This window comes from Balearica regulorum, chromosome 1, assembly GCF_011004875.1.
Source record: "Balearica regulorum gibbericeps isolate bBalReg1 chromosome 1, bBalReg1.pri, whole genome shotgun sequence".
Taxonomy (NCBI): domain Eukaryota; kingdom Metazoa; phylum Chordata; class Aves; order Gruiformes; family Gruidae; genus Balearica; species Balearica regulorum.
This window is the reverse complement of record NC_046184.1, coordinates 66,286,185-66,311,344: the sequence shown is the minus strand read 5'-3', so window position 1 is coordinate 66,311,344 and position 25,160 is coordinate 66,286,185. Positions and strand designations below refer to the sequence as shown.

General features: G+C 38.5%; 1 protein-coding gene across 8 annotated transcripts in view; it reads left to right on the top strand.

Annotated features, from left to right (window-relative positions):
* BICD1 (BICD cargo adaptor 1) overlaps positions 1 to 25,160 on the top strand; it is a 272,459-nt gene that overhangs the window by 164,976 nt on the left and 82,323 nt on the right. For 3 of the 8 annotated variants that reach the window (XM_075755869.1, XM_075755887.1, XM_075755902.1), the window contains 2 exons: positions 11,086 to 11,161; positions 18,293 to 23,504. The exons of 1 other annotated variant lie outside the window; for it this stretch is intronic. In XM_075755869.1, coding sequence (XP_075611984.1) covers positions 11,086 to 11,161; positions 18,293 to 18,380 — 164 coding nt within the window. In that variant the 3' untranslated portion in view covers positions 18,381 to 23,504. Of the gene's footprint in view, positions 1 to 11,075; positions 11,162 to 18,292; positions 23,505 to 25,160 lie in introns of those variants that run through there. 4 more of the 8 variants (XM_075755858.1, XM_075755876.1, XM_075755896.1 and 1 more) reach the window with 3 other exon arrangements.

The window sequence follows — 25,160 nt, the reverse complement described above, 5'->3', positions numbered from 1 at the left end:
ATGAGATGGAGAGCAGCTAATGGATGCAACGTTCTCCCTTAAACAGAGGCAGTTAAATGATCAACTATGATCTGCCTGAAAGTCTCTCCTTCACTGAAGTGCCCCCCAGACAAACTGTGGTAGATGCTGCTTTTCCATATTTTTTTACATTTTTAGGTAGCAGAGGGCAGATTTTGTTATTTAAAATCCCACACAGGAAAACATTTTGAATACTAAAGTATTTCATATTTCCTAGGAAATCAGATTATAAGAAGCAATCCTTTCCCTTCTGTACAGTCATATATTTTACTTTATTAAAATAGAAAAAGGAAAAATAACCTTAAAATGTGATACATTTATCTTAAATTCAAAGCCCAGCTGAGGTCAGATGCTTAGTTGATATAACCCAGGCTAGGCCCACGGGTTTCAACAGAACTATGCTAGTTTACTCCAGTCCCAAGTTTCCATTTTGTAGGGTTTAGATTTTATTGTTCTTCATCGGTCTTCATGTACAAAACCACTGCAAAACTAGGTAATTTTGTGGAGCTGCTCATTTCCGAAAGCACATTAAACCTGAAAGTTTGCTTGCTTTTCAGGTGTCTTTCAAGGCTGATTTACACAATGGCATTTGATTCTCATAAGAGACTATTGTAGAAGATAAAGACAGCAAACAAATGCCATATAATAGTACAGCAACTGCTCAAGCACTAAGCTCACCACCTATCACATCTAATTAAGAGTATATAGCATATACTCTTAATATAAAAGTCATCTAAGATAAATTTCTGCTTTAGCTCTATGCTTACAGACAAATCAAATATGAATAACAATATGATACAAATAACTAGCTTTTATTTGTTGGTTTGCATTCTTAACATAAAATTTAATTTACAGAAATTCTATCCTGAGGGAAATTCCTAGAGAGTTCCTAATAGTGTCTCTAAGAGCTAACTTACAGCATCTGTAGATAGAAACTATTTCTTAAAGCTAATAAGGAAAGCACTAATGACAAAAATTCAATCATCCAAATATGAAGGTCCTAAAAAGTCTTCCAATTAAGTCTTTAAGCTGGGACTCAAGGGGAATTGCTTAAGAGTTGTCTTTGTTAATTGCTCTTTACACTGGAAGTGGTTTCACCTGTAAGGAATAGGTTAGAAACCTGAGAATGCCTTGATCTGTTTGATGTAGCATGAACACAGTTTAACACAACAAGGAGCAGAGGGTCTGTTGAGTAGGGTGGTCCTTAGTATTAGAGGGAGTTAAGGGCTTTTGGTATGAAATGTTGAGTAACGTCTCCTGGCAGTACAGGATGAGGAATATGCTCTATTGCTATTTTATTTTTTTCTTTCTGGATCTTGAGCTTTTCCAAAGTGTAGTGTTTAGGATATGATTTTCAGAAATACTCTGTAAAAGTTTATTCTTTGTGTGATCAGAAGCTCATGTTCCTTCTTAGATATCTTTCTTAAAATAATGTTAAAGTGGTATTTATCATGGGACAAGATTCTTGGCTTTGGCTCCTGCTTCTTCATGTTGTTTAGGCAGTGGGAAGATATGGGCAAGTATCTTCAAAAGGCATATTATGGGTAGAGGCCCTTGGTAGGAAATGAAGCTGTCTTTACCTTTCGCTTTTGGGTGAAGGGGTTAGGAAAATGACTGAGGGAGGCTCAGGCTGATACCGCTGTCCACAGCAAAGGCTTTCTGCAGAGATGAGCCTGCACACCTTACACCATTGGAAAGGTAGAGGGGAATAAATTTTTGATAGTGAGTTTGTGTCTTCTTTCATTGTGTGGTGAAAAGGGTTCAAGTTTGAGGTCTTTAGCTGTGCATGATTTTGTTTAGGGATATTTAGCCAAAAATATTTCCAGCTTTGCTTTTGAGCTTAAGCACTATTGTTAAAAAGCTCCTCAGTGATTTCTAAACCTTGCTACTATAGGTATTACTTCAGTACCTCAACTTCGCTCTTTTTTTTATGCACTTCTCAGTTTTGAAACAGCAAGACTGTTAGGAATCTGAACATGGAGGAAAGCACAGCTTTTTTAGAAACAATTGTGGAAGAAGTCCTTTAAGAACCACTATCAGTTCAGACCTGAATTTTGCTAGGAGGGTGCTCTCTAGATCTTTATGATTGCTCAGGTGACCAGTGGACAGTTTTAAATATTTCTTTCTTCTTTGTGAAGGAATTTTATAGATTAATGAAAAGGAAAATCCACATGACTAGAATCTGGATACCTCTTTCTTTGCTGATTTTGTGTTAAAGAATTTTATTGTGAATTCTAGTTCATGACCAATATGGATTTATGTGTTCATTAAGTGAGAGAGTTTATTCTTGAAAAGCAGGGTAGGTAGTTAACTGAGCCACCACTACTAAATAAGATATGCAGCCATATAATATTTAACTAGTCAGGCTAGTCTGCTCTGATTGTTCAGTCAGGTAAGTTTGATTTGCTTCATTCAAGCAATGTAAAGCAGCTGGAGCATGAAAGTTCTTCAGAACCATTATTTAAAATAAAAACCAAAACCCCACAACTTTATTCTGACAATGCAAACTTACAGTCTGAGTGCAAATTGCCCTTTGCCTAATTAGAGATCTGTGGATGATTCTTCCGAGTCCTTGGCTATGAAGATGTATTTTTATCTACCGAGAATGTACTTCTATTGATGGTGATCCTGTACCTTCAAGGTGTCTCTGAGGTTGTGTGATCAGGCAGGCTACTGGCTATCGCAAGACTCATGTGATATTGGTCTAATCTGTCTCTACTCTCTGAGAAAAATTGATTTTATGTGTTTTTAGCAGGGTTTTTTAACATCAGGTGTAGGGTTTTTTTACCTGAACATCATGCTCTTCAAAAAAAAAAAAAAAAGGATAATTCAGTTGTTATTAACTTATTATCTGTGTTCATTTCTTGTTCTGCATTGTTCTATTTTTCTGTGGGTTTTGTAAACATGCCATATTTGTGTATATATGTGTTCATTGTTTAATGAGCGGTATTAGTGCATATATACGGATATATGTATATATCTTCCTGCTCTTGGGGCCATGTTCCACATCTGATATGCTCATTTAACTAAGCTTAATGAGCATTACATGTTTATGCCATTTCAAGCATGGTACGTTGTCCTTGTGGAGGCCGTTTTGAATTTGAAGAACAGTATCCTTGCCAAGGACATTAGTTGGCTGTAACTGATGAAGTCGTCAGCTGGCTAAATGTACTTTTACCTCTTGGTGCCACTGTGAATAGGACCTTTTTGCTCTATGCTTTTGCTCTCTTGCATTTAGCTTTCCAATTATCACTGATGAGATCAAAACCATACATTTCATGCTGATCAATATAATTTAGCTACTTCAATATAATTTAGCTATTATGGCATGAATTCACTGCAGTTCTACAAGGTTCATTTAATTTCTATTTGTATTTTTCACTATATAAAGAAAGCAGTTCTGAAATAAAACCTGTTTTAAATAGAAGCCCCAATCTATTTGCTAGAACATTAAAAAAAAAAAAAAAAGATTGCAGTGAAATCCATGCTTTACTGTTGTATATTTTCATTAAAAGGTTATTGACGTTTTTCTCTCTATATCTAAGTTATGACATCATTGTTGAATGGAATGGTTAATATTAACATCATTTGTTGAAGTTCTCCAGTAAAATCTTATTAGACTTCTGGTTGTTTCTAACTAAACAGGTATGCAGGTGACACCTCTTATCTTTAAGGCACATTACCAGATATTTGTTGCTTTCTATGAAAATTTTGGGCTTTGGAATCCAGTCTTATCAGTCAACTAACACAGCTATTGAAGTATCTTGACAATGTTGGTAACAAAAGTCATCCATCTTTATCTTCTTTTATGACAAGGATTTTCATGACTTATTGATTTTTACCATCAGGACTATTCAATATTGTGCTTCTCATCTCATAAAATAGGCAAAGCTGAAGTGAGTCTCTGTTTAAATTAGATATGCTGATATTTTAGCTCTCTAACAGAGCAGTTCCTTGGGATGTTGTGATGTATGGAGTAAGCTCACCAGCAATTCTTTAATCAAGACTAGTATCCCTAATTGTAAGTATCTCCCTGTCTGCATTTTTTAGGGCTATAAAAGCTTATAGTCGTACCTTATGTTGTTTCTTCCAAAGCCTACTAAAGTTACTGTTCCCCCTGACTTCAAGTTTCATAAAATATTGCAAGTATTTTTGGTTGGGACAGACATATTTGTGGCCATCTGAAATGTATCCTAGATACTTACATTTCCATGAAAGATGGGTAACCAACAAGACAGAAGTGTGGTGATTTCTGTATTTTTAAGACCTTTCTTTTCCTCTTTTGAAATGTTTAAAATGTGTGTGTCTTTTAGTGAGTAAGTATTTCATGAATCATCAGCCCTTTCTAAATGTGCTTTTTATGAACTGTATATAAAAGAAAGGAACTGAATATATATTTTCAGCTTCCACCATTTCCATTTCTGCTATTTTACTAACCCATTATTTGGCTTCTCAGTAGATTTAATGAGGAATTATTAAAAGCATTTATAGAAACCATTTGAGAAATAACATAAACACATCATGATATAGAAAGTGTGAAAAAGCCTACAGAGCTAACAAGAAACCTCTCAATGTTCTTAGTCTGTAATTGGAGAGAAATTCATATCACTGATTTTGTTAATAATGAGATGGTATTTATTTTTAAAAAATTATTCTTAATATGAGCTACAGCAAAGGGCAAGGCTGGGATATAGCATTAGCACTATAATTTGAGCTTGCAATACCACTGAAGCACGTAGACCAATGGGGAAATAGCTGTCTAAGTTGGGGGTAATTCAGGTATAAAAAGAAAGTAGAAATCAAGTCATGCAAAATAAGGAAATAAGGGGAAATAAACCACTCCATATAGAGTAGCTGTTGTGTAGATGAAAGAACTCATTAGAACACAGCCAAGAAACTTGACATGTTCTAGAAAACCACTGAATCGGTGACCTACTAAACCATGCCTGTCAGGTAGTGCGTGAAGTTGTTAGTGATGTTCCATGAGTTGGTTTGTGGAAATCGCTAAGACAGGTAACATTTATCTAAATGCTATCAGAAAATAGAAAATAAATACCCTACCTATTCCAATAAGCTCAATCACCTGCTCTTACTTCAGAGAAGCATTTACCAGAAGTCTCTGTTATGTTTCCTCTGTCTGACCTTGTCCTGAAGGTAAAGATCTAAGAGGAGGAGGACCAGGAGGCCTGTGTGAGAAGCTTGGGAGTGTAGAAACAGTGGGACATTCCCAGGCCACCTTTGCAAGAAAAAGAGTGGACATGTGGAGATGACAAGAGATGAGGATTTTAGATGCATCCTACTGCTGGCCTATTGCATCTTAGTGCAAAATGTAGCTATGGCTGATGCCTTCAGCTCTGTGTGTGAATGGGAGTTCAGCAGCACGCTCACGTCTCTTAGCCTTTACTCTTCAAATAATTTTTGAGAAGACTTAAGAAATAATTAGCAGAAGAATTCACTGTTGTTGAAACATCTCCAACCAATGATAATCTAAGGCACCAAGTTTCTCTGAATAGCCAGCTTAAGATATGAGTTACCTGGGTATTTGCAAGGCTTGACATAAAAATTTCATAGTAAGTCAGCTTTTCCACAAAGTAAGCCAAAACTAATACTTGGTTGATAAATTTGTCTATCTGCAATCAACAATCCATTATTTAGTTTTAATAGGAGCAGAGGTAAAACTCGGACAGTGGGAAAACTCCAGAGAATCTGGGTACAGGAAAATGTCTGTGCAGGAGCTAACTTGCACCTGGTGAAGTTTATTAGGCTGCCCGCGTGCTGGCTCTCACGGAGCTGTACAATGGCTTCGTACCATAGCGGAGTCCCTTGGCACTGCTCCTTTTGCTCCCAAGCCAGGAGAACCCAAGTAAATCCTGCTCTGAGAGAACTGGGGTTCATAAGGCCGGCTAGACTCCATGTGGTTGCTCCACCATGGTCTTCTCCTTCCAGAGACAGTCTGCAGAAGTGCAGGGCTGCACCCAGTTTGCAGCTGGCAGGCTGACCAGCTGGGGCTGTGCATAGGGCAGAGGTAACTCTGTTATTTCCAGACCCGAACTGACCCTGGAAGCAGGAGAAGGGAGAGACTCTTCTAATCTTTGACCCGTACCATTGTTCATGCTTTTTTTCCTAAGGTAAGCCACAGCTGTCCTCTCACCAGCTGTTCTTTGCAATAACCATTACCACTTAAAGTTCCTCTTGGCCTTCGGGAAGGTCAAAGTTTTCTTGGCATCCGTTAGAAAAGCAGAGATAAATCATAAGTGAAACCAGCTAGTCAAATAATAGTATAAACTTATGTCCCTATCACCCCTGGACATAAACAGTTTGGGACTTTTCTCATCCTGTCAGATTACAGTTTGAAAGCATCTCTACAAATCTCAACTCATCGGGGAGGGTGGTGGTGGTGAGTGTTTTAGTACCCTCTGCCCCGTTTTTCTTGACATCTCATATTTATCTTTTGGATTTGGAAATTTTCCTTGTTCCCCACCTTTGAGCAGAGAGGATTGATTTATTGTCTTTGTAGGACTTGCTGTGTGATACAGTGTGTTTCTGCCTCTGCACAACCAGAAGATTACTGATTTGTTCTTTGCCCAATACTTTTGATTCATGTTATTAACCATTCGTTCCTTCCCATTAAATTGACGTCTCGGGGAAGAAAACAATTCATTACCATATAAATGGAAACAGCTTCTCTTTTCAAGTAAATTGTCAAAACCTCTTCATAGACATGTTATCAAATTCCTCAAACTTTATGGAGCATTGGGTAGCATGACACAAAGTGAGATAACTCAAAAACTTTTAGCTAGGAGAGAAGGACTTTCTGTTGGCCTGGAGTGGTCAATGGGATGCTAAGGGGAGTTTGTTTTAAAAGACTGAAAAAGCCTCAATCTCACATTTTGTGATAAACCTTTCCTGAGAGCTTTTCTTTTATCAAGAACAGATTTTTTTGAATGTTTTTCATATCAGAAATACCAAATATGTAACAGTACCTGTAAAAAATGTTTAGTTTATTGTTTGACTCTCAATTTTACCCTTTGAGATAGAAGAGAAAAAAAAGCTGTCCATTGATTACCTGAACTAGACACAGTTAAAAGTATGTTATATGCTGGTTACTGATTCACAGCATACCCAGTGCTTATCTTGGGATTGTTACTAGTCTTGGTCTTTGACAGCAAGATTATCTCTGTGTAGAGATTATTACTTTACTGAGTGTCATAAATGTGCTGAGATGTTCCATTGCAGTATGCTGGGTTCTGAGCAGGTGGGATTGAAAATGCTTGCATGTAGGTTTTTCACTGAGGACATTGCTGATGTCAACAGAAGGCATGCCCATCTCTTGGACACTAATCACCCAGTTAAGCAGGTCTGTGTTGATTAGAGTCGTCCAGTTCACAGACTGGAGGGCAGAGCACACCTTGTGACATGAGGGAAATGCATTGTGAGCCAGAGGGAAGCACAGGAAAATACTTTTTTGTGAGATTTGCTCTTGGCAGATAATTTATAGTGGCACATTCATTCCTCATAATGAGCAGATGTAGCTTCTCTGAGCTTGGTATTTTTAATGCTCTTACATCAGGAGCTGATTAGCCTGATTAGGACTGGGCATTAGATTCCAAAGGGAAATCAGCACTGGCTAATCTGTGAGAGAGGAAATACCTGACCCCTTTGCACCATCATTGCCAGCAAATGGCTAAAATGTTAAGAACTGGAAAATTGGAACAGGCCTAACGTATAGCGCAAGTCAAGCCTCAAAGCTCCAACAGATGCAGTGGTGAACACTGATACTGCCACAGGACTCACTACGGACTTGAGTCATGGAATCATAGAATGGCCTGGGTTGGAAGGGACCTCAAAGCCCATCTAGTTCCAACCTCCTTGCCATGGGCAGGGACACCCTCCACTAGACCACGTTGCCCAAAGCCCCATCCAACCTGACCTTGAACACTTCCAGGGATGGGGCATCCACAGCTTCTCTGGGCAACCTGTTCCAGTGCCTCACCACCCTCACAGGGAAGAATTTCTTTCTAACATCTAATCTAAATCGACCCTCCTTTAGCTTAAACCCATTACCCCTTGTCCTACTGAATTCAGTGAAAACTGGTATATGAAGTTTTGTGTACAGTAGCTCCTCCTTGGTTATAGGTTGATAGAATTGCAGAAGGGTTCTTAAGAGATCAGCCAGCCCATCCCCTGCCCTCAGTAGTTTATTTCCTCTCAGCAACTGGAGAGGACAGAGAAAAGAGATAGTCTGTATTTTATAACTTCATTAATCATTTGTGGGTGGTGTTCTCTGAAGACACACTAGAAAGTATAATCTCTGTCTGTTCCCCAAGCATCTTCTACACAAATAACAAACTGTCCTCTCACTCTGTAGCTTGACTGACGCTACCTGAGATTTGAAAAATACTGGGAACAGGCCTCTTCCATGTAATTTCTTAAATTTTTATTTGTTTTTGTTTTTCAGTGAAAGAGAGTATGTCTTTCCTTGTTTTTATGGTATGTGACACTGATCACAGAATCAGTAAAGGCATCTTTGAAACTTTTAACCTTCAGCAGAGTATTTCAGAAAGAAACAGACATTTCATACAGGCAGGAGTTCCTTAGCAGAAGGGAAGGACTGAATGCTGTCTTCTAGTTTTCACCTTTGAAATTACTTCTTGTTACGTTGTGTTTATGACTGTCATGGCATTAGAGAATAGAGTTATAAACCCTCCAAAATACTTAAAAGGATTAAATACATAAGGAATAAAGTTTCCTCTGGCACAGCTACTTGGACATAAGTAGATAAGAGCTCCTTTGAATTTGAAATGTGTATATGTAAGCCATATGCACTCTGCTTAGCTCTTTCCTAGCATAATCCTCAAAACCTTCACTCCTTCAGCATGTAGGAGGAAGATTCAGCCATTTTAAGTCATGTGGATCACTGGATTTCACACTGATGTGAGTGAGTGTGAGTCAGATTGTGTGAGCATTGCTGGCACCAGGTAGAACTGTTGTTTCATGTGAAGTTGAGGAAGTTTGCTCACATCAAGTAGTTTTTATCCAGGTTGTATAACACTTGCAGAATCTGGCGCTCTATTCATGCATTCTGCCAAATCTAGCAGATGAAGAGGCATCATAAAATATTTGCAGGATGTTCAAAATATTAGAATAGGATCATAAATCAGGCATTTGCGTTGTTCTGGCAAAGCCTGTCAGAACAATTTCTTCTATATTTATGAAACCTGTCTGCACCTTTTATTCACATAGCTTATAGAAGGTAATCAGTGAGAAAAGGAATACAGAACAGAATGCTGTCAGGGATGACTTTGCCTTGAACTTCTGCAAACTATTTTTTTTTAGAATAAGCCATTCATATTTTTCTAATTTTTTTTTGAGAATCATTTCCCTTCTGCAATTAGCCTGCTCTGTCTGTCCTCCCAGGCACCTTTCCTTTCAAGTGAGCTGAAATGACAGACCCATTTATTTGTGGCTCAAATACATTACAAACTCTTGAACTCCTCTGCTAAAAGAAATACTGAGGACTACAGTGACTATCCTGGTTAATAGAGTATCGTACAATATCCCTTCTCATTCCATTTCTGCTTTCTGACACAATGGTGTCAGCACTAGCTATGCATATATTTTTCTGATATTCTATATATCATATATATCTGCAGATACCTGTGCACTTGAAAATAGGTCCAAACCCCTCTCTTGGCTGAAGCAGTAAGAAACTGGTGATTTGGGTACACTTGCTTCCACCCACTGGAGGTCAGCACAGATCTTCATAGGAAGTAGGGAGAAGCACTCTGGGCTTGTATGAAAGGGAAATGTTATGATACTGGATATGATGCTCAGTGTTGCTAGGAAGGTGTGTTGCTCTGCATTGTACCTGATGTCATCTCAAGACACTTGACAGCAAATTACTTACGCGTTCTTCCACTTGATTGAGACAAAGAATAGAAGTGGGTTTTGGAAAACATTCACATAGTAAAGAGAAATGATTACTAGTGTTGAGTTTAAGTAGCAACCAATTGAAAAAATCCAAAAATCAAATTCTTTACAAGTACATGAAGTCTAGTCGTTTCATTTTTAAGGTCAAGGGGAAAGTAACTCCCTTCCACTGAAGAGGTAGGTTGAGGATCAGGTTGAAGTAGTCTGAGAGGACAATAGATCTGCAAAGCCTGCTGGAGACAAAAAGTAACCTGCAGTATTTTCCAGATGGTCAGAATTTCACCCATAGTTCGAAAGGACCTGACAATCTGAATCACACAGGCTGTGGAATGAAAGGCCAGACTGCTGCAGTGAAAACTGGCAAATCTGGAGATCTTGGTAGAAACCAGTGAGCTAGCGAGCAGGGTTGTCTTGTTCAACTACTTTCCCTGAGTCCCACAAATACTGTTGAGTTTAAAGCTGTCTTCATATTTCAAATGTCACTGTAAAAATGTAGCAATAAAAGATCATTTGGCTTTATGGTTATTTAATAAATGAAGAACTAGAACTTGCATCTTTGCAAGTGATTAATGTGGAGACTGCTTTGGCAGAGAATTGATAAAATAATCCAGACAGAATAGTGAAAAATGACTATATCAATTTCTCCCTTTTCCCTATAAAAACTAATCTCCCAAGCACTATTTAGAAGTTGCAAAGATTTTTCTTGATGACCGTAATGACATGGTATCTGTAACTGTTGTTATGAGGATGTAAGTTTTCTGCAGAAATTTGGGGTAGCTTTATTGACACTTTTTATATTAGATGTAAGCAGAACGATTTCATCACCAGCAGAAGAATGATGAATACAAGGTTTAAGCCCAGATCCTGAATACAGCCCACTATTGCTGTCTGTTTAAACAAAAATCTGCCAGTGCTACGGGAAGACAAACAAAAATGTCTTCATTGCTTCTCATGAAAAGAAAAATACAACAACTATTGTTATTACTATCAGAAAAAAGGTGTTTCTGTCAGATAAGGAACCAAGAACACATTCCTCACTAAATCTCTCCATCAGACGCGTAGCCTGTGTACTATTGTTACTAACCCCTTGCTCTGTAATCTCTCTGTATATATGTCTAATTTATCAGTTTCTTGTAGATTGTCAGCAGCCTGCTGCCTCCATACCGCCACACGGCTCACAACTAGCCAGGGGGCCAGATTGCCAGACTGTCAGGTAAATGTCACTAACTCTTTTTCTCTTTGCACATAGCTGCATGCACGTCTGCAACTGCCTTCCTCTTCCTCACACAAAAGCTCTTCGCTGCAATCCTGCACTAACAGCAAACTTTTAACAACTTGAGGAACAGTGATAATGTCTGCAGTGACAGTACAAACAGGAATGGCAGCATTCAGAGGTTTATATGTATGTAAAAATATGGAAAAGAATGCAAAGCTGGATCTTGGCAGTCCTCATTTGGTCTTTTTATGCAGACAGTTTCTCCATGGTGCTAAAATAGTAATGGTTTTATTTTGTCGCTGGATAAATTTACGTAAATGGGGGACTTTTCATTTTAGGGTAGGTGTAGGTTTCTCTTTTTGTAAGGCACTTGTGAGATTTTTGCAGACGCTCCTGAGAAAGCTTTCTTTGACCTGGAAACTCAGACCCACCCTCAGTCAGTTCTTAATCTTGTTGTTAAAAGTAAACTCGTAGGTGGCACAAAGGCCAAATCACGCTTCTGAGATGGTTGAGTTAAGGCACAAAAAACCAACCTAAGGAAAAAGAGATTGCAATATTTTCCTTATCTGTTCACGGTATATTCTGTGCGTATATTCACTTACGCCTGTACTCTCATTTGAAATAAGTTACGTTATTTTTAGACCTTAGCCTGATCTGTAGTGACCAAGCGGATCTATAGCTCTACGTACAATGAAACTATTTCCCACGCAGCACTAAACTTCTCGTGTGCGGGAGTCTGCAGTGATGCCCACGGGGGATGGGCACGGTACAGCATTCAGACTGCACGTCAGGCACTGCCGAGCACCAACTCTGCGAGTCACAAGAGGTCTTTCTGGCCTTGGAACAGCTGCTTTGTTTGTGCCTCTTTTTTATTGCCTATAAAGTGGAAGTATTGTTAACTTTCTTACTATTTATGGCTATTATGAAAATTTTACTGATAAGTTTACTGATAAAGCTTATTATAACTGATAAGTACCACTTACTGGTTTGCAATTTGGAGTGTTACAGCACACTGAAAAAAGTTACTAGTTGCATTTAAAAGCTTTAAAATCCCTATGAAGTGGTTTCTGCTGTATTTTTAGATGTCACAACAATTTGAGAATACCATTTGGAGCTTGGATACATGGAGGTTTAATGTCAATAAGTCTTATTTTAACCCTATTTAATTTACCATCACAAAACTAAAGCCTATTTAGTTCCTTCCAGAGCTACTCTCCTGGTGGAGAATATGCTGTACTACCATCCCTCTCTAAATGCTAACAAACAATTGCTCCTGCAATTTTAAAAATTCTTCTCGGAATGGAAGACCTACCTGATTTACTACTGCTATACATTTACCTGCAAGCTTTATGTTGTTCTGCAAACAATCCCACAGAAAGGGATAAGGTCCAAAGGAAAGTCTCAGGGTTTTCTGGTTTATCCCTGAATTCTTCCTCAGTTAGGAAGACCTCATTAGCTACAACCAGAACTGGAAGTGTTGTTCAAGAGGCCTTTCCCACCATGTTTCCAAATCAAAACTGTGGTATATGTAAAACAATAATGATAATTAAAAATATGGTTAATATTGAAAAAAAATCAGATCAGTCATCCCACAAACAACATACACCTATATACTTAGCCGAACTATTGACAATTGGTTTTTACCACTAGATTGATAGGCTTCTGGTGAAGTGAAAACAACACGCTATTTTTGATGTATTAACACTGTTGCCTTGCTTGTCTGGGCCACAAAGCTGCACAGCCTTGTAAAGCAATGAAACATAACAGATTTAATGCAAGGCGGCATGATGGCATAAGTTGCTGAGTGCTTTAAATAAAGTAATTAAAATATGGAGTAAAATTTAAAGGCATTTAAAGAACCAGTTAGACTTACTGAGGTTCAGCTTTTCTAAATCCAGCAGAGGAAGAAGATGGGAGCTTGTATTGCCCTTCCTCATCCTCTGATAGTCTGTCCTGGCATGGCACATGTGCTTTCAATCATGTGATGCCAAATGAGGCAAATTAAAGGTGTGCCTAGCCCTGAAGTCACTCATTTTGAGAGACGTTGCTTGTTTTTTAAGTCTCTAATGTTACTCTTGCAGTAACATGACCTCTCAGTGGCATTTCACCCAGGATCAAACAACAGATTGTTCAGACTTTGTAATTCACACAGATGTTTGTTCTGTACCCTGCAATATGTCTAATCATGTTCAAACTAGTTAATATGCCTGACCATAACACAGATTCACTCTGAACTTTAACATCAAATACGGAGAATTTTCCCTCATCCACTGCCTATACTGAATTTTAAGCGGGACTTGTGTAACTCTGAATTTTCTAGTAACTGTGAAAGTGCCCTGATTCCAGTGCATAGGTTTTGGTGAACCATGTGAAAGTCTCACTCTGCCTTCCATACATCACCTCAGTTTCTAGGTCCAGGACTATGGGGCAAGCAACCAAATCTAGGCTTACTCTGAAAATTACTGGATAATGTTCACACTTCCCTAGCATCTGTAGCTACTTGCCTGATGGACTATATTGGACAAGATTAAAATATTACCATCATCCAATATTAAAAAGAGTGTATCTGTCTTGGACCGTATTGAGGTTTCTGTTAAATGCAGTGAAAACCACATTTTCATTATCAGAGGCTAAACTCTAGACCTAAGTAATCTATTAATAAAACAGAAAAAACAAACCCCAAAACCCTGATACTGCAGATGAAAGTAATATTAATTTTTAATAAGAAATAATGTTTTTATTTCATATAAAATAGGAAATAAATTAAAAATAAGGTAAAATATTACTGCATGCAAAATGATTGCATTCCAAAAAATCACTAGCCTGTTTATATTTTCCATAGCTGATTTGTTACAGTTACAATCAATGCCAGACAATATTGCATGTGAATGGCATCTTTACGACAGAGTACTTACTAACACCAAAGGGCTTTGCATGCTATTTTCCAATTGATTTTAGAAATACATGATTAGCATTTTTAGCAGAGGGAGGAGGGAAAGCTGCTTAAAACCAGGCAATAATACTAACACAAAAAATGACACAGACTTCATTCATTGACTGAATGAATAGCTCCCCAAATGATACCAGCCTTTAAAGAAAGGTTTATAAAAATGTCTATTAAAACCAAATGTTTTAAAAGCTGCATATACCCCTTGGGGGGGGGAATGTAACAATATTCTTCCTTATTCTCAGTTAATAATCAACAGCTTCAGGTTCTTCCATGTCTCTCTATTGCTTCGTGTTACTAACCTCACCTGCATCCTCTATTGCCCATGACTGCCAATGTGCCTGATAGCTCAGCTCCGGGACCTGCTGCCACAACACCTATACTGCCATAAAAAGCACGCTGCATGCCATGCATCACTTGTCAATTCTGATGTAATTTTTGTTTATATGCTGCTACAGTAATCTGCATTACTGAACTGGATGTATGTTTGTTTTTTTCTGAAGAGAGGATGGTATAACAGTAGAGTGTTAGGATAAGATTCAAATGAACTAGGAATGCAAATGATGGATGTATATATGTTGCTGCAAAGGTGCCCGATAACCTTGTAATTTTTTTTTCTATTCCTAATCTCCCTAATATTTATTATTGGTTGAAAGGGGAAATGGTGAGACAAAGTTTTATATTTGTTCTGTGCATAGAAATGTGTTTGTATTTCAAAGTGAGAAGCAACGCAGAATTACCGTGAAGAGAAAATGAATGCAATTCTAAGCACAGTGATTCCTAATCTGAGTTTAGCCTGAGATAGTTTGTATTACAGTATGTGCAATCAGGGCTGGCTTTGTACTGAAGGTCATGCTGAAACATTATTATGGTTGTGCATATTTGCGTAGAGGAGAATCTCACGTGTCTCAGAGATCTTTCAGGCCATTGCTATACATAATTAGATATTAGTCACTACGGCCGTTTCCTCACCAGTCCACTCCCTCAGAGCATGAACATCTCGTGTTGCTTATTTTTAAAGCTGGGAAGGAAGTCCCAAAAGACAAACATATCTCTGCGAATGAGCAAGGAAAACCTTGAGTTTCTGTTCCTTTCTGACAATTACAGAAGTCCTTTGAAAAAAGAAATGGGGCAGCAAAGAGGGGGAGAGTAAGACAGTCTTTGTAGGGTAACATGACTGCCTCCTTGTTTGTTTTCTGCAAATGTGATGTTAAAGTTCTAATTCACTTTTATTTCTTGGAAGTACTTAAGATTAGTGCTTCTCCGAAGCCTGCCTTGAAAACAGGAGGTGCAGAAGCCAGGAACTGGCTCCTGATAAGTGGATAAGTTTGAGAGTAAATGCAGACTTTTTGGGTCCCTCTGCAGTCACTCCTGACACAGACTCATTTGAGTGGAGTAGACAAAGATCTTGCCCAGATCCTTCTTCGATGCTGTATCTGGCAGAATATCGTAGAATCATATAGATTCATAGAATGGCCTGGGTTGGAGGGGACCTTAAAGCCCATCTAGTTCCAAACCCCTGCCATGGGCAGGGACACCCTCCACTGGACCACGTTGCCCAAAGCCCCATCCAACGTGGTCTTAAATACTTCCAGGGATGGGGCATCCACAGCTTCTCTGGGCAACCTGTTCCAATGCCCCACCACCCTCACAGGGAAGAGTTTCTTCCTTATAGCTAATCTAAATCTACCGTCCTTCAGCTTAAGGCCATTACCCTTTGTCCTGAAACATGCCCTTGTAAACAGTCCCTCTCCAACTTTCCTGTAGGCCCCCTTCAGGTACTGGAAGGCTGCCATAAGGTCTCCCTAGAGCCTTCTCTTCTCCAGGCTAAACAGCCCCAACTCTCTCAGCCTGTCTTCATAGGAGAGGTGCTCCAGCCCTCTGATCATCTTCATGGCCCTCCTCTGGTCTTGGTCCATCAGCTCCATGTCCTTCTTATGTTGGGGACCCCAGAGCTGGATGCAGTACTCCAGGTGGGGTCTTGCGAGAGCAGAGTAGAGGGGCAGGATCACCTCCCTTGACCTGCTGGTCATGCTTCTTTTGATGAAGCCCAGGATACGGTTGGCGTTCTGGGCTGCAAGCACATATTGCTGGGTCATATTGAGCTTCTCATCAACCAACAGCCCCAAGTCCATTCTGTATTTATGCTTGGGATTGCCCCAAATGGCAGAAGAAAAGGATAGTTACAGACATGGAAAGAATTACTTAGTGAAGACAGGTTTGGTGTCTTCTCAGAGCGTTTGATTAAACAAGTCCAACTATTAATGTTCAAGAAAATATTTTTAGATTAAATATTTATGCCTAGGTGCTTAGGGTTAGACTAAATCTATATGTAAACTGAGGAGTCATAGTCTGTAGCACTAAACCCTTTGGGACTGACCTTCTCAGCTGAGCACAAAACAAAGCTTGTGAGGTCCTGAGCTTCTATAATGCACTCTCACCAGCTGTTTTGCAATCAGGAAACTCATCTTCAGGAGCATTAACATGAAACAGAATCTGACTTAAGACATGCAGGCCTATGATCTTCAAAGAAGCCCACAGGTGCAAGGACTGTAGCTCCTGCTGAATTGTAATACCTGTGAATTTGTGGTCATAGTCCCTAGGCTTCTCTGACTTGAAATTGTGGACATTGCCATCTAATTTCTTAATTGTGATGGTGCACACTTGTGTCTGTCTTCAAGTGAGTGCAATGTCATTTCTTTGTTTCCCTAAGTAAATGCTATAAGTGGAACTAGACATTTTCAGTACCACTGGCATTTCCAGTGGCAGATTTTCAAATACCTCTGGCATTTCAAATTGATTCATTTCCAGCAATAGACTAATTGCGTTCCTTCAGCCAACACTCTGATAGTCTGTGCCGCAGAGATAATATGTAACAGCACGGTTTCTAAAGAAGGAAAATGGAAAAGGCAAATTTTCTTGAAGATGGGGACATAAATGATTATCCTTCATCATATGTCACACTGTTGAGCTTGGAATAACTTCAAGACTGTAGAACATTTGAAGCATTAGGAAAAAACCACTTCCCAGACACATTAAAGAACTGGTTTGGTTTGGGGTTTTTTTTATAAATTGCATTTACTTGCATTCTATTTTGGTATCTTGTTTTGCCACATGCTCTCTTTGAAAGTTTAATGGCTGTCACTTAGCTTGACATTGGCTAGATGAGCTGAAGTTCACCCTTCTAAAACAGGACTGGCCAAGGCTGAGGAATCATACGGGACAGACTCACTTAAGCGGTGTCCGCATTGCCTACCGTAGTGTAGCGTAGGCTGCTGAGCTGCCTTTAAATGAGCAAACCTGAGTATCCAAAGCTTTTCTAGCAGGAGCATCCCGGAACTCTGCACCAAGAAGTGGGATATGCTCGTGTTAGCTGCCCCTTCGCTTTGTGCTGCCACTGCAAGGCTGCTACTCCAGCCCCAGCTGGTTTGCTGAAAGCTAATTCAGACCTCCCTGCACTATATGTCAGTGTATGCTATAAATGCACATTCAGAGGCTTAAGGGGGGAATGCTGTTATCAGACAAATTCTACATGAAAACCAGTCAAATGACAAAAGTATATGATGGAATTGAAGAGGATTCAAACAGCACAAAACCAAAAGAAAACAAAACACACACCCACACGCACACACCCACCCCCTTTGGAAGTGTTAATTACAAATTCTGTAATAGTTATGTTGCCTGATGAGGAAGCTTAGACCGTATTTGTATTAATGTACTGGTAAATAGGTCACATTCAGTAAGAGATTACATTTTCACAAAGTGATGAAACCTGATTTCCAGACCGGCACTATCCTTTATTTCAAACAATTTGATCAGTTGCATATAGAAAATCTTTAATGCTCGCATAAAGATGTGTTTTTGTCCCTCAAATTTGCTCCCCCATTTTGCACATGCCTTCATTTCTCCACGCAACATTTTTCATCAGAGCACGCAAACGGCAATTGTGTACGTGAGCTGGCAAGCAGGGTATCTGCGGCATCTCCTGCCTGCATCCAGGTGTCACCGAGTTGTGTGCACTGAGGATTTTCTCTGTGTATACTGTGTATCTGAGGATACAGATTTGGAGATAAGGTTTCATCTGCTTTTAAAGTTCGTTTCCAGCCTTGTACTATTTATGTGCCTGTAAAAAGTTCGCCGTGTATTTTAAGCGCTTTTTCTCTTTTCTTTTTGATTTTCAGTCCTAATGCTCTTCCGGAAGAGCAGCCACATTCCAGCTCTCAGTGTGCCCCTCTCAACTGTCTCTCTAAACCTCCTCCTTACCCCTAATTTTCACATGCAACGTAAGAGAAAACGCAAACAGAGTGGAGTTCACGCAACAAAGATTGGGGTTGTTCCCAGCAAGCGGGTGAGCAGTCCTGCCTTGTTGCTGCATTGACAAGCCTGGATTCATATCCTCTGCTCTGGCGACTGAGGGAAGGTTGAGAAGAAGAACACAAAGCACAGAGCCCAACCTATCAAGAAGACTTTTTATGGTTCCTCTGATTGTATTCAAACTTTGCTATCACAACTAAAGTGTAGTGAAATTTAACATCTCGACAAAAATGTTCCTCCCAGCTGCTTGGCTTTACCTCTGAAATAATGAGAGACTTAAGCCAATATTAAAAAAAGTATGTTACAAAAATCCTACCTTCACATCCTCTAAGTTCAGCCATAGGAACCAGTTCAAATTTCCTTTTGTCATTAAGGGTGTGATATTTATTTCTTACTTTATTTGCGCCAGAATTTTGTGTTTATAAAATACAGTCTTTTTTTTTTTTTTGAGAGTTGTATTTAATTGATTTTATTTTTTAAAAACAAGCAGAAATAGCTTACGTGAAGAATGACCATGTTAATATTAAAAAGAAGCTTGTTGCATTGGTCAGCATATGGCCAATTTTTATTGCACAAAAATGTTGGAAATGGGTTGAATTGGAATGTTAACAATGACTGTATATTTTGCTGCTGCACTGATATTATTTATGCACTTGGGTTTTTTAATTCCTATTACACTAGCTTCTGGTTTTGTTCTAGCTCTTCACTGAAAGATAATTATTAAGCCTAAGAAGGAGATGAAAGGATGATGTATTGATTTGTTTTCAGTTGTTTGCTTGCGTTGTAATTATATTTTGCGTTTCAGACAAGTAGATGAATTGGTGCTGTTTTTTGGGGTTACTTTCTATTTGGTATCTGAGAAAGAAAATCTAAACCAAGTAAAATGTTGTGTGCTAATTAAAAACATTCTCTCCTCCCGCTCCCATATTCAGGATACTAGTTCGAGGCCTTACTGTGAAAGGCTAGTGTGAATGGCGGAGTCGTATGCATTTCGAGTGAAGTATTCTGTGGTGAAAGAACTCATGCAGGTAGGGTTAATGGTGTGGATCAAAGTTAGTAGGACTTTACTGTAGTGCATTTTTTCCTTGCCAAAAATCAACAGACACAGAACCTTAGCTCATGTCAGTTTATGACAAATACTCAGGTGATCTACGCTACGCAGACTCTATCGCAACAGTGCACAGTGTTCCTAGTTAAAGATTCTTTCCTGCAAAAGCTGAGTACGTCTGGGGTTTTTTCTTAAAAAATAGTGAGTCTTAGACCAGAATCAAGGATAGAGGAATTTATTTTGCACAGTACCTGACAGCAAGGCAAGCGGCTAAGTAGGGGGTCGTGGTTCAGCATCAATGGGCTTCCCGTCTGGTCATCAGCGAGAAAAAAAAGTCTGCAGTACTGCCTACCTGCCTACCTGCTGGTAACTAGCAGACTCCTTGCTTTGTCAGGTGGCCTTAATTTTATTTACAGAGGAAAGGCTTAGATATTTCCACATGTCCTTATTCCTTCTCTGCAGCGTACATATGACCGAGAAGCGGGAAACAGAGTACAGCCTAAGGTACAGAGCAGCTGGGGGAAAAAGATTGCTGCAGGTGTGGTTGGAATAATGCTTTCATTTTCTGCCTGAATCTGAGAAAATGAAGTCAGTCTTCTGTTAGTAACAGTGCTTACCAAATGTTACGACACACAAAACATCAGCAGAGGAAAGAATCGGTGACCACTCAGTGTGCCTAACAAATCATTATTACCATAGTACCAGTAACGAAGGTGCTGTAAATAGAAATACTCTATGTCATCAACAACGTATGTCATGTAACCTTGGCAAAGCAGCTGAGCTATTGTAACAAAACATTCAGAGTCAGAGGTGGAGAAAATAGGAACAAACTGATATCCAATTCTGATCAGATCAAACAGACAACACTTGGCAGTGTTTCAACTTCGGTTTCCATGTGGTTCGTGCGATTCTTCTCGTATACATTTACATCGCTATTCAGTATCATACTTAACCTACGTGTTGTCTTCTCATAGAAAACTCAAGTGAAACCTTGTTCAGCTCTATGATAATGTCTGACACTAAGATGAGCTGCTATTTTGATTTTTATTTTTTTTTTTTTAAAAATTTTGTCTGAGGCAAATGCCACATTCAAAAAGCATCTCAAAATTCCTGACCAGACTGGTGTATGAATATTGTGCAGTGGCCACGTCTGCGTCCAACAAAGACAGCTACTGTATATTGTTAAAAAGACAAAGAATTTGCATTGCACTTTGAATACAGTTACTGCAGGCTGCACTTGGAATAGTTTTTCCTATTTTCATATACAAATCAAACGCATTTTCTCTGAATTTGTTAGATTAAGCAGAAATTCAGTGAAATAAATTTCCTTTCTATACAGATACAAATTTATTGGAAAAAATGTTGTATTGGAACAGTTGTTTAGGAATGTGTTTGTTTCCAGTTGTGATTTGCAGAGCAGCTTTGGGAAATTGAAACATCGTACTGGTATGGCCACGTGGCTTAAGAGTTACGAAACAGCATCCAATGGTATAGAAACTGTGGCCCCGTTTTATAGAAATAAATGAGTTCATTAAATTTTTTATTCTCTTAAGCTTTAAATTCTTCATTTCTAAGTTTTCAATTTACATTTTTTTATATGTAATAAAACTTAAGTGTTGGAAACATAAGAGAACTAGAAACAAACCAACTTAAATGTACAAATGGCTGTAGTTATTGCACTGTAAGTTATAAAACTGTGTAGGTCCCTGCGACAACTTTTGTCAGTTAACCAGTACAAAATAAAATATATATCTTGAACTTGAGATGATAAACTCTTCTTTATTACATAGTGATTGATAACATAGTACTTTGTGAGAGATTTTGTAGGAAATATTTACATGCAGACAAAACCAGAAACAAAAGCCTGGTTTTTTAATGGATGCAAAATGTTATGTCTTGCCCATTTAAAATGAAAGTATGATGTGTTGATATCTATTCTGATTTTTAAAGATTAAGAAAAAAACTATACATAAATTTGTAACTAATGGTTGAGTATACTCAGAAACATTGAAATATGCCCTATACAGTAAGGAAGCAATTCAAATCCTGCTCTGACTTTTGTATCTGAAATGCAGCTTTTGTTCTCTACGATGGCCTTGAAATTTCTTTGGATTTGGAATAGCCTATTCAGTTCTGGGGCATTTTGGTTTGGGTTTTATTTTCTGATGTAGTGAAAAAATATTCCTTGTGCAGTGAAATGATCTACTTCTGGAAATCCAGTTTATAGGAAATATGTGGAAAGAAAAGAAATTATTTCAATATAAGGGGAGAAAAAGATGAATAAATACATTGTAAAATGTAATAGTATGGAAAATATATTTTCTATCAGTCAGAAGGTAAATGGAGGTTTTACAGAAAGAGGAAGTATTACCATTTTTCATGCTAATCGTATAGAAGTTTCTGCCTTCTAGATGGAGGCAATAGTGATATTCTTTCTGATTGATCTGATTGACAGGTTGGCATCTCTGTGCTTTCTCCTACCACATTTTTCACAGTAAATTAATGTAATCATAGCTATACAGTAGGGTTCATAGAATGAAACTGCAATTAATGCTGCAAGTTTTAATGCCAAGATGACTTTCAGTTTATTTTTTATTTTAAAAAAATTGCAAACTTGTTTAAGCCATTTGCTATATTTAAGTGTGAACAGAAAGGAGATTATATTATGAAATATAACCTCACTTATGAAACATGACCTCACCTATGAAGGCTGCTCACGATAATTATGTTGCAAATACTTAAGGAAGCTGTTAGCAAAATATGACCCAGTCCTTCTCACACTGGGAACGATACTCGCGAGTCTGGGCCCTTATTTTGATACCACCCTTTTCGTTCAGCGTGCAATGCCAAAGTCCGTAGTTGTGCTACCAATGCCATGGATTGATAGCTGGACTGATCGTTGTCATAAGGTATAGACTGTATCAGCCCTTCTGAGGTCTGTTCCTTTCTTTGGCAGAAGATGCATATCCACTGAGGTTACAGTAAATTTCTTTCCTTTGTGCTTTGGAAATCTTTGCTTGAGAACAGCAGGCACTGAAGTTTTACCTTTGAAGTATGGTAATTGCTACAGTTACCTCTTTAAAAATTCCAGTCATCACTTTTCTTCAGTTTTCCTTTGCTGTGTGTGCAGTGAGTCTGAAAGGGATATACAATATTCAAACTTTTTTTAGCCATTAAGGGTTGGGGTTTTTTTTTAGTATAATTAAGCATCCTGTGGAAAAGAAACAAAAAAAGCGATTGCCTGTTGCCTTCAGGCACACATGCATCTAAATATGCAATGTAAAATGCATGCATGAGATTCTTAACGTCATGTAGCTTTTTCATATCCATAACTAAGCTAGAAAATTCTTATTTCTTGTGCAACTTGCATATTCCTCCTGCTAGAAGGGCAAGAGGACTATCACAGTGAGTCTGTATCTTTCATTCTGAGGTGCACAGCTTAAATCCTTATCGGATTTTAATCTGTTTCCTGTGGAGTTCTTGAAAATCTCCTTTGTGAAATCTCATGGCAACCAAGTGACAAACTGACAAAAGGTAAAGGAAAAATCCTCTATTCCATGACTAGAGTTAATGTGTGGGCAGACTCTGGGTGATAGGACATTGTGTTTCAAAAATGTCTTTCTATGAAGCTCTGTATTTGTTTTGATTGTCATGATTTGCCATAAAAGAAAGAGTGGAGAAGAGTGTATGTTTTTCTCAGCATTAGTAAACTGAGTTAAAAGGTTTTTATTGATTATATGATTATATGATTTCAAGAATATTTTGGAAATCAGTAAACACAAGCGATTGATAAAAGTTTCAAGTAGACTGGCTTGCTAGCTGAGTTGTTACTTTATCAGCTAGGAAGAAGTAAGAATAATCTAGCTTTTTTTTTTTTTTTCCTGTTCACAGATACAGCTATGTGTGCTATGCCAGTGGATAAATTAAGTCCATTTTATTAGTTATTGCCCTATTGATTTTTCAGCCCTGTGGTTTGACTGTTAAAGGGTTAATTAACTTGATCCTTTGTAAACAATTTAAAAAAAAACAAACTGATGTTTTGTGACTTTTGTAATCTATTTAATGTTTCCATTTGCATGATGTTCTGTATCTAACGAGGCATACAGATTGCTGTGTTCCTTTCAAAAGAGTTTTAACATTGGTGGAGTTCGTGACAAACACAGATTTGTATACTGTATGTTTACTGCTGTAATAACTCAGCTACTCCTATGTTGAATTGACATTATGTTGTCCTGCCTTCTTGGGGTTAAATGATGGAGTGTTTCTAGATGGTGAAGAATATAAAAGTATATATGTTCATTTGCTAAAGACTGAATATTGGAAACTCTTCTTGTTGCTACTTCATGCTAAAAGCAAAAAAGTTAAATAATTCTTGTTTCCAAAAATGCATCATTTGTTTTTAAAATTGAAGTAATTCCCATGTTAACTCTTCCTTGTCCTTGTAGACAATCCTAGATTAATGCCTTGTGAGGGATTCATAAAGTCTGTGCTTGTACATGTGTAATATGATCATGCAGTCAAATGGTTGGGAAAAACACTCTAGTGCTGAAGAAAATAATTAAAAGAAGCCAATATACTGATTCTTACATCTTTATGTTCCAATTAAAATTACAGTGTAATGCATAACTGTTCCAGTGAATAAACTGGCCATTTTTGTTCATTTAATTCCATGCTGTCTGGTCTATTTACGTCAGTTTGCAGTGCGTTGACTTGGCTTATACTTTTGCATTTATTTAATTCTTAAAGATCCATAATTGTAAGTTTAAAGGTATCAGGCAGGAAATTGAGAAGGAAAATCAACATTAAAGGAAAAGGGAATCAGAATTAAAGGAAGGATGCTTCCTCTCTTTTCTGAGATTGAAGCAGATACTAAAATACTGATCCCCCACCTAGTGTTTCCAACAGATTTGAGTAATCTCTGAAATGCTGCAATGTCTGCATAAACTCTCAGTACAAGAATGCTTTGTAAGATGCAAATCTCCACCCTCAGGGGATGTGGAAGCAAAGGAAGAGCTGAAGTCAGCATAAAATTGGGAATGGGAGAGCTGTGTACAGTACAGCATACCATACCTGCTTTTTTCCTTTGTGGAAGAGCCTTGCTCTGACAGCAAGGGGGTCACAATCCTCCCCCAGAAGCCAGCCCTGCACTGATCCAGCAGCTCTGCCCTGGCAGGCAGGCGGCTGCTGCAGCTCCCCCCATGAACCTCACTGCTCGCAGGGTCTCTGAGGGGTAGCAGATGTCCAGCTTTTAGAAATGGGCCAGGAAATGGGAAGAGCCTGGAGGAAGGACTGTGCCTCCAAGCCTGCTGTGATGTTTGACTCAAAGGGAGCTATTGGAGGGCTGGGTTTGTTTCTGGCTGGCTGGCAGGGTGCTCTGGAGAGTAAGAGGATTTGTGTATGGTGACAGAAATGCAGTTCAAGAACTGTTACTTGTTTAAGTTCTTCCCATTTCTCTCTTTTCTTCCTTTTTCTCATCTAGCAGGGGGAGGTCTCCCACATTATTTGTGTTCATTGCAGAAGTGCCTTTGGCATTGCATGATCGTTTTAGCAGAAGTGTGGCTGCTCCGGATAGAATTTTCTTACACACGGTGTTCCTCCCTTTCTATTTTAAATTAAAAGAATTTCTGAGAATTGAAAGAAAAGGGGGAAAGCAGACTTTTCTTCCTCCATGTATGTGTTTCGATAGC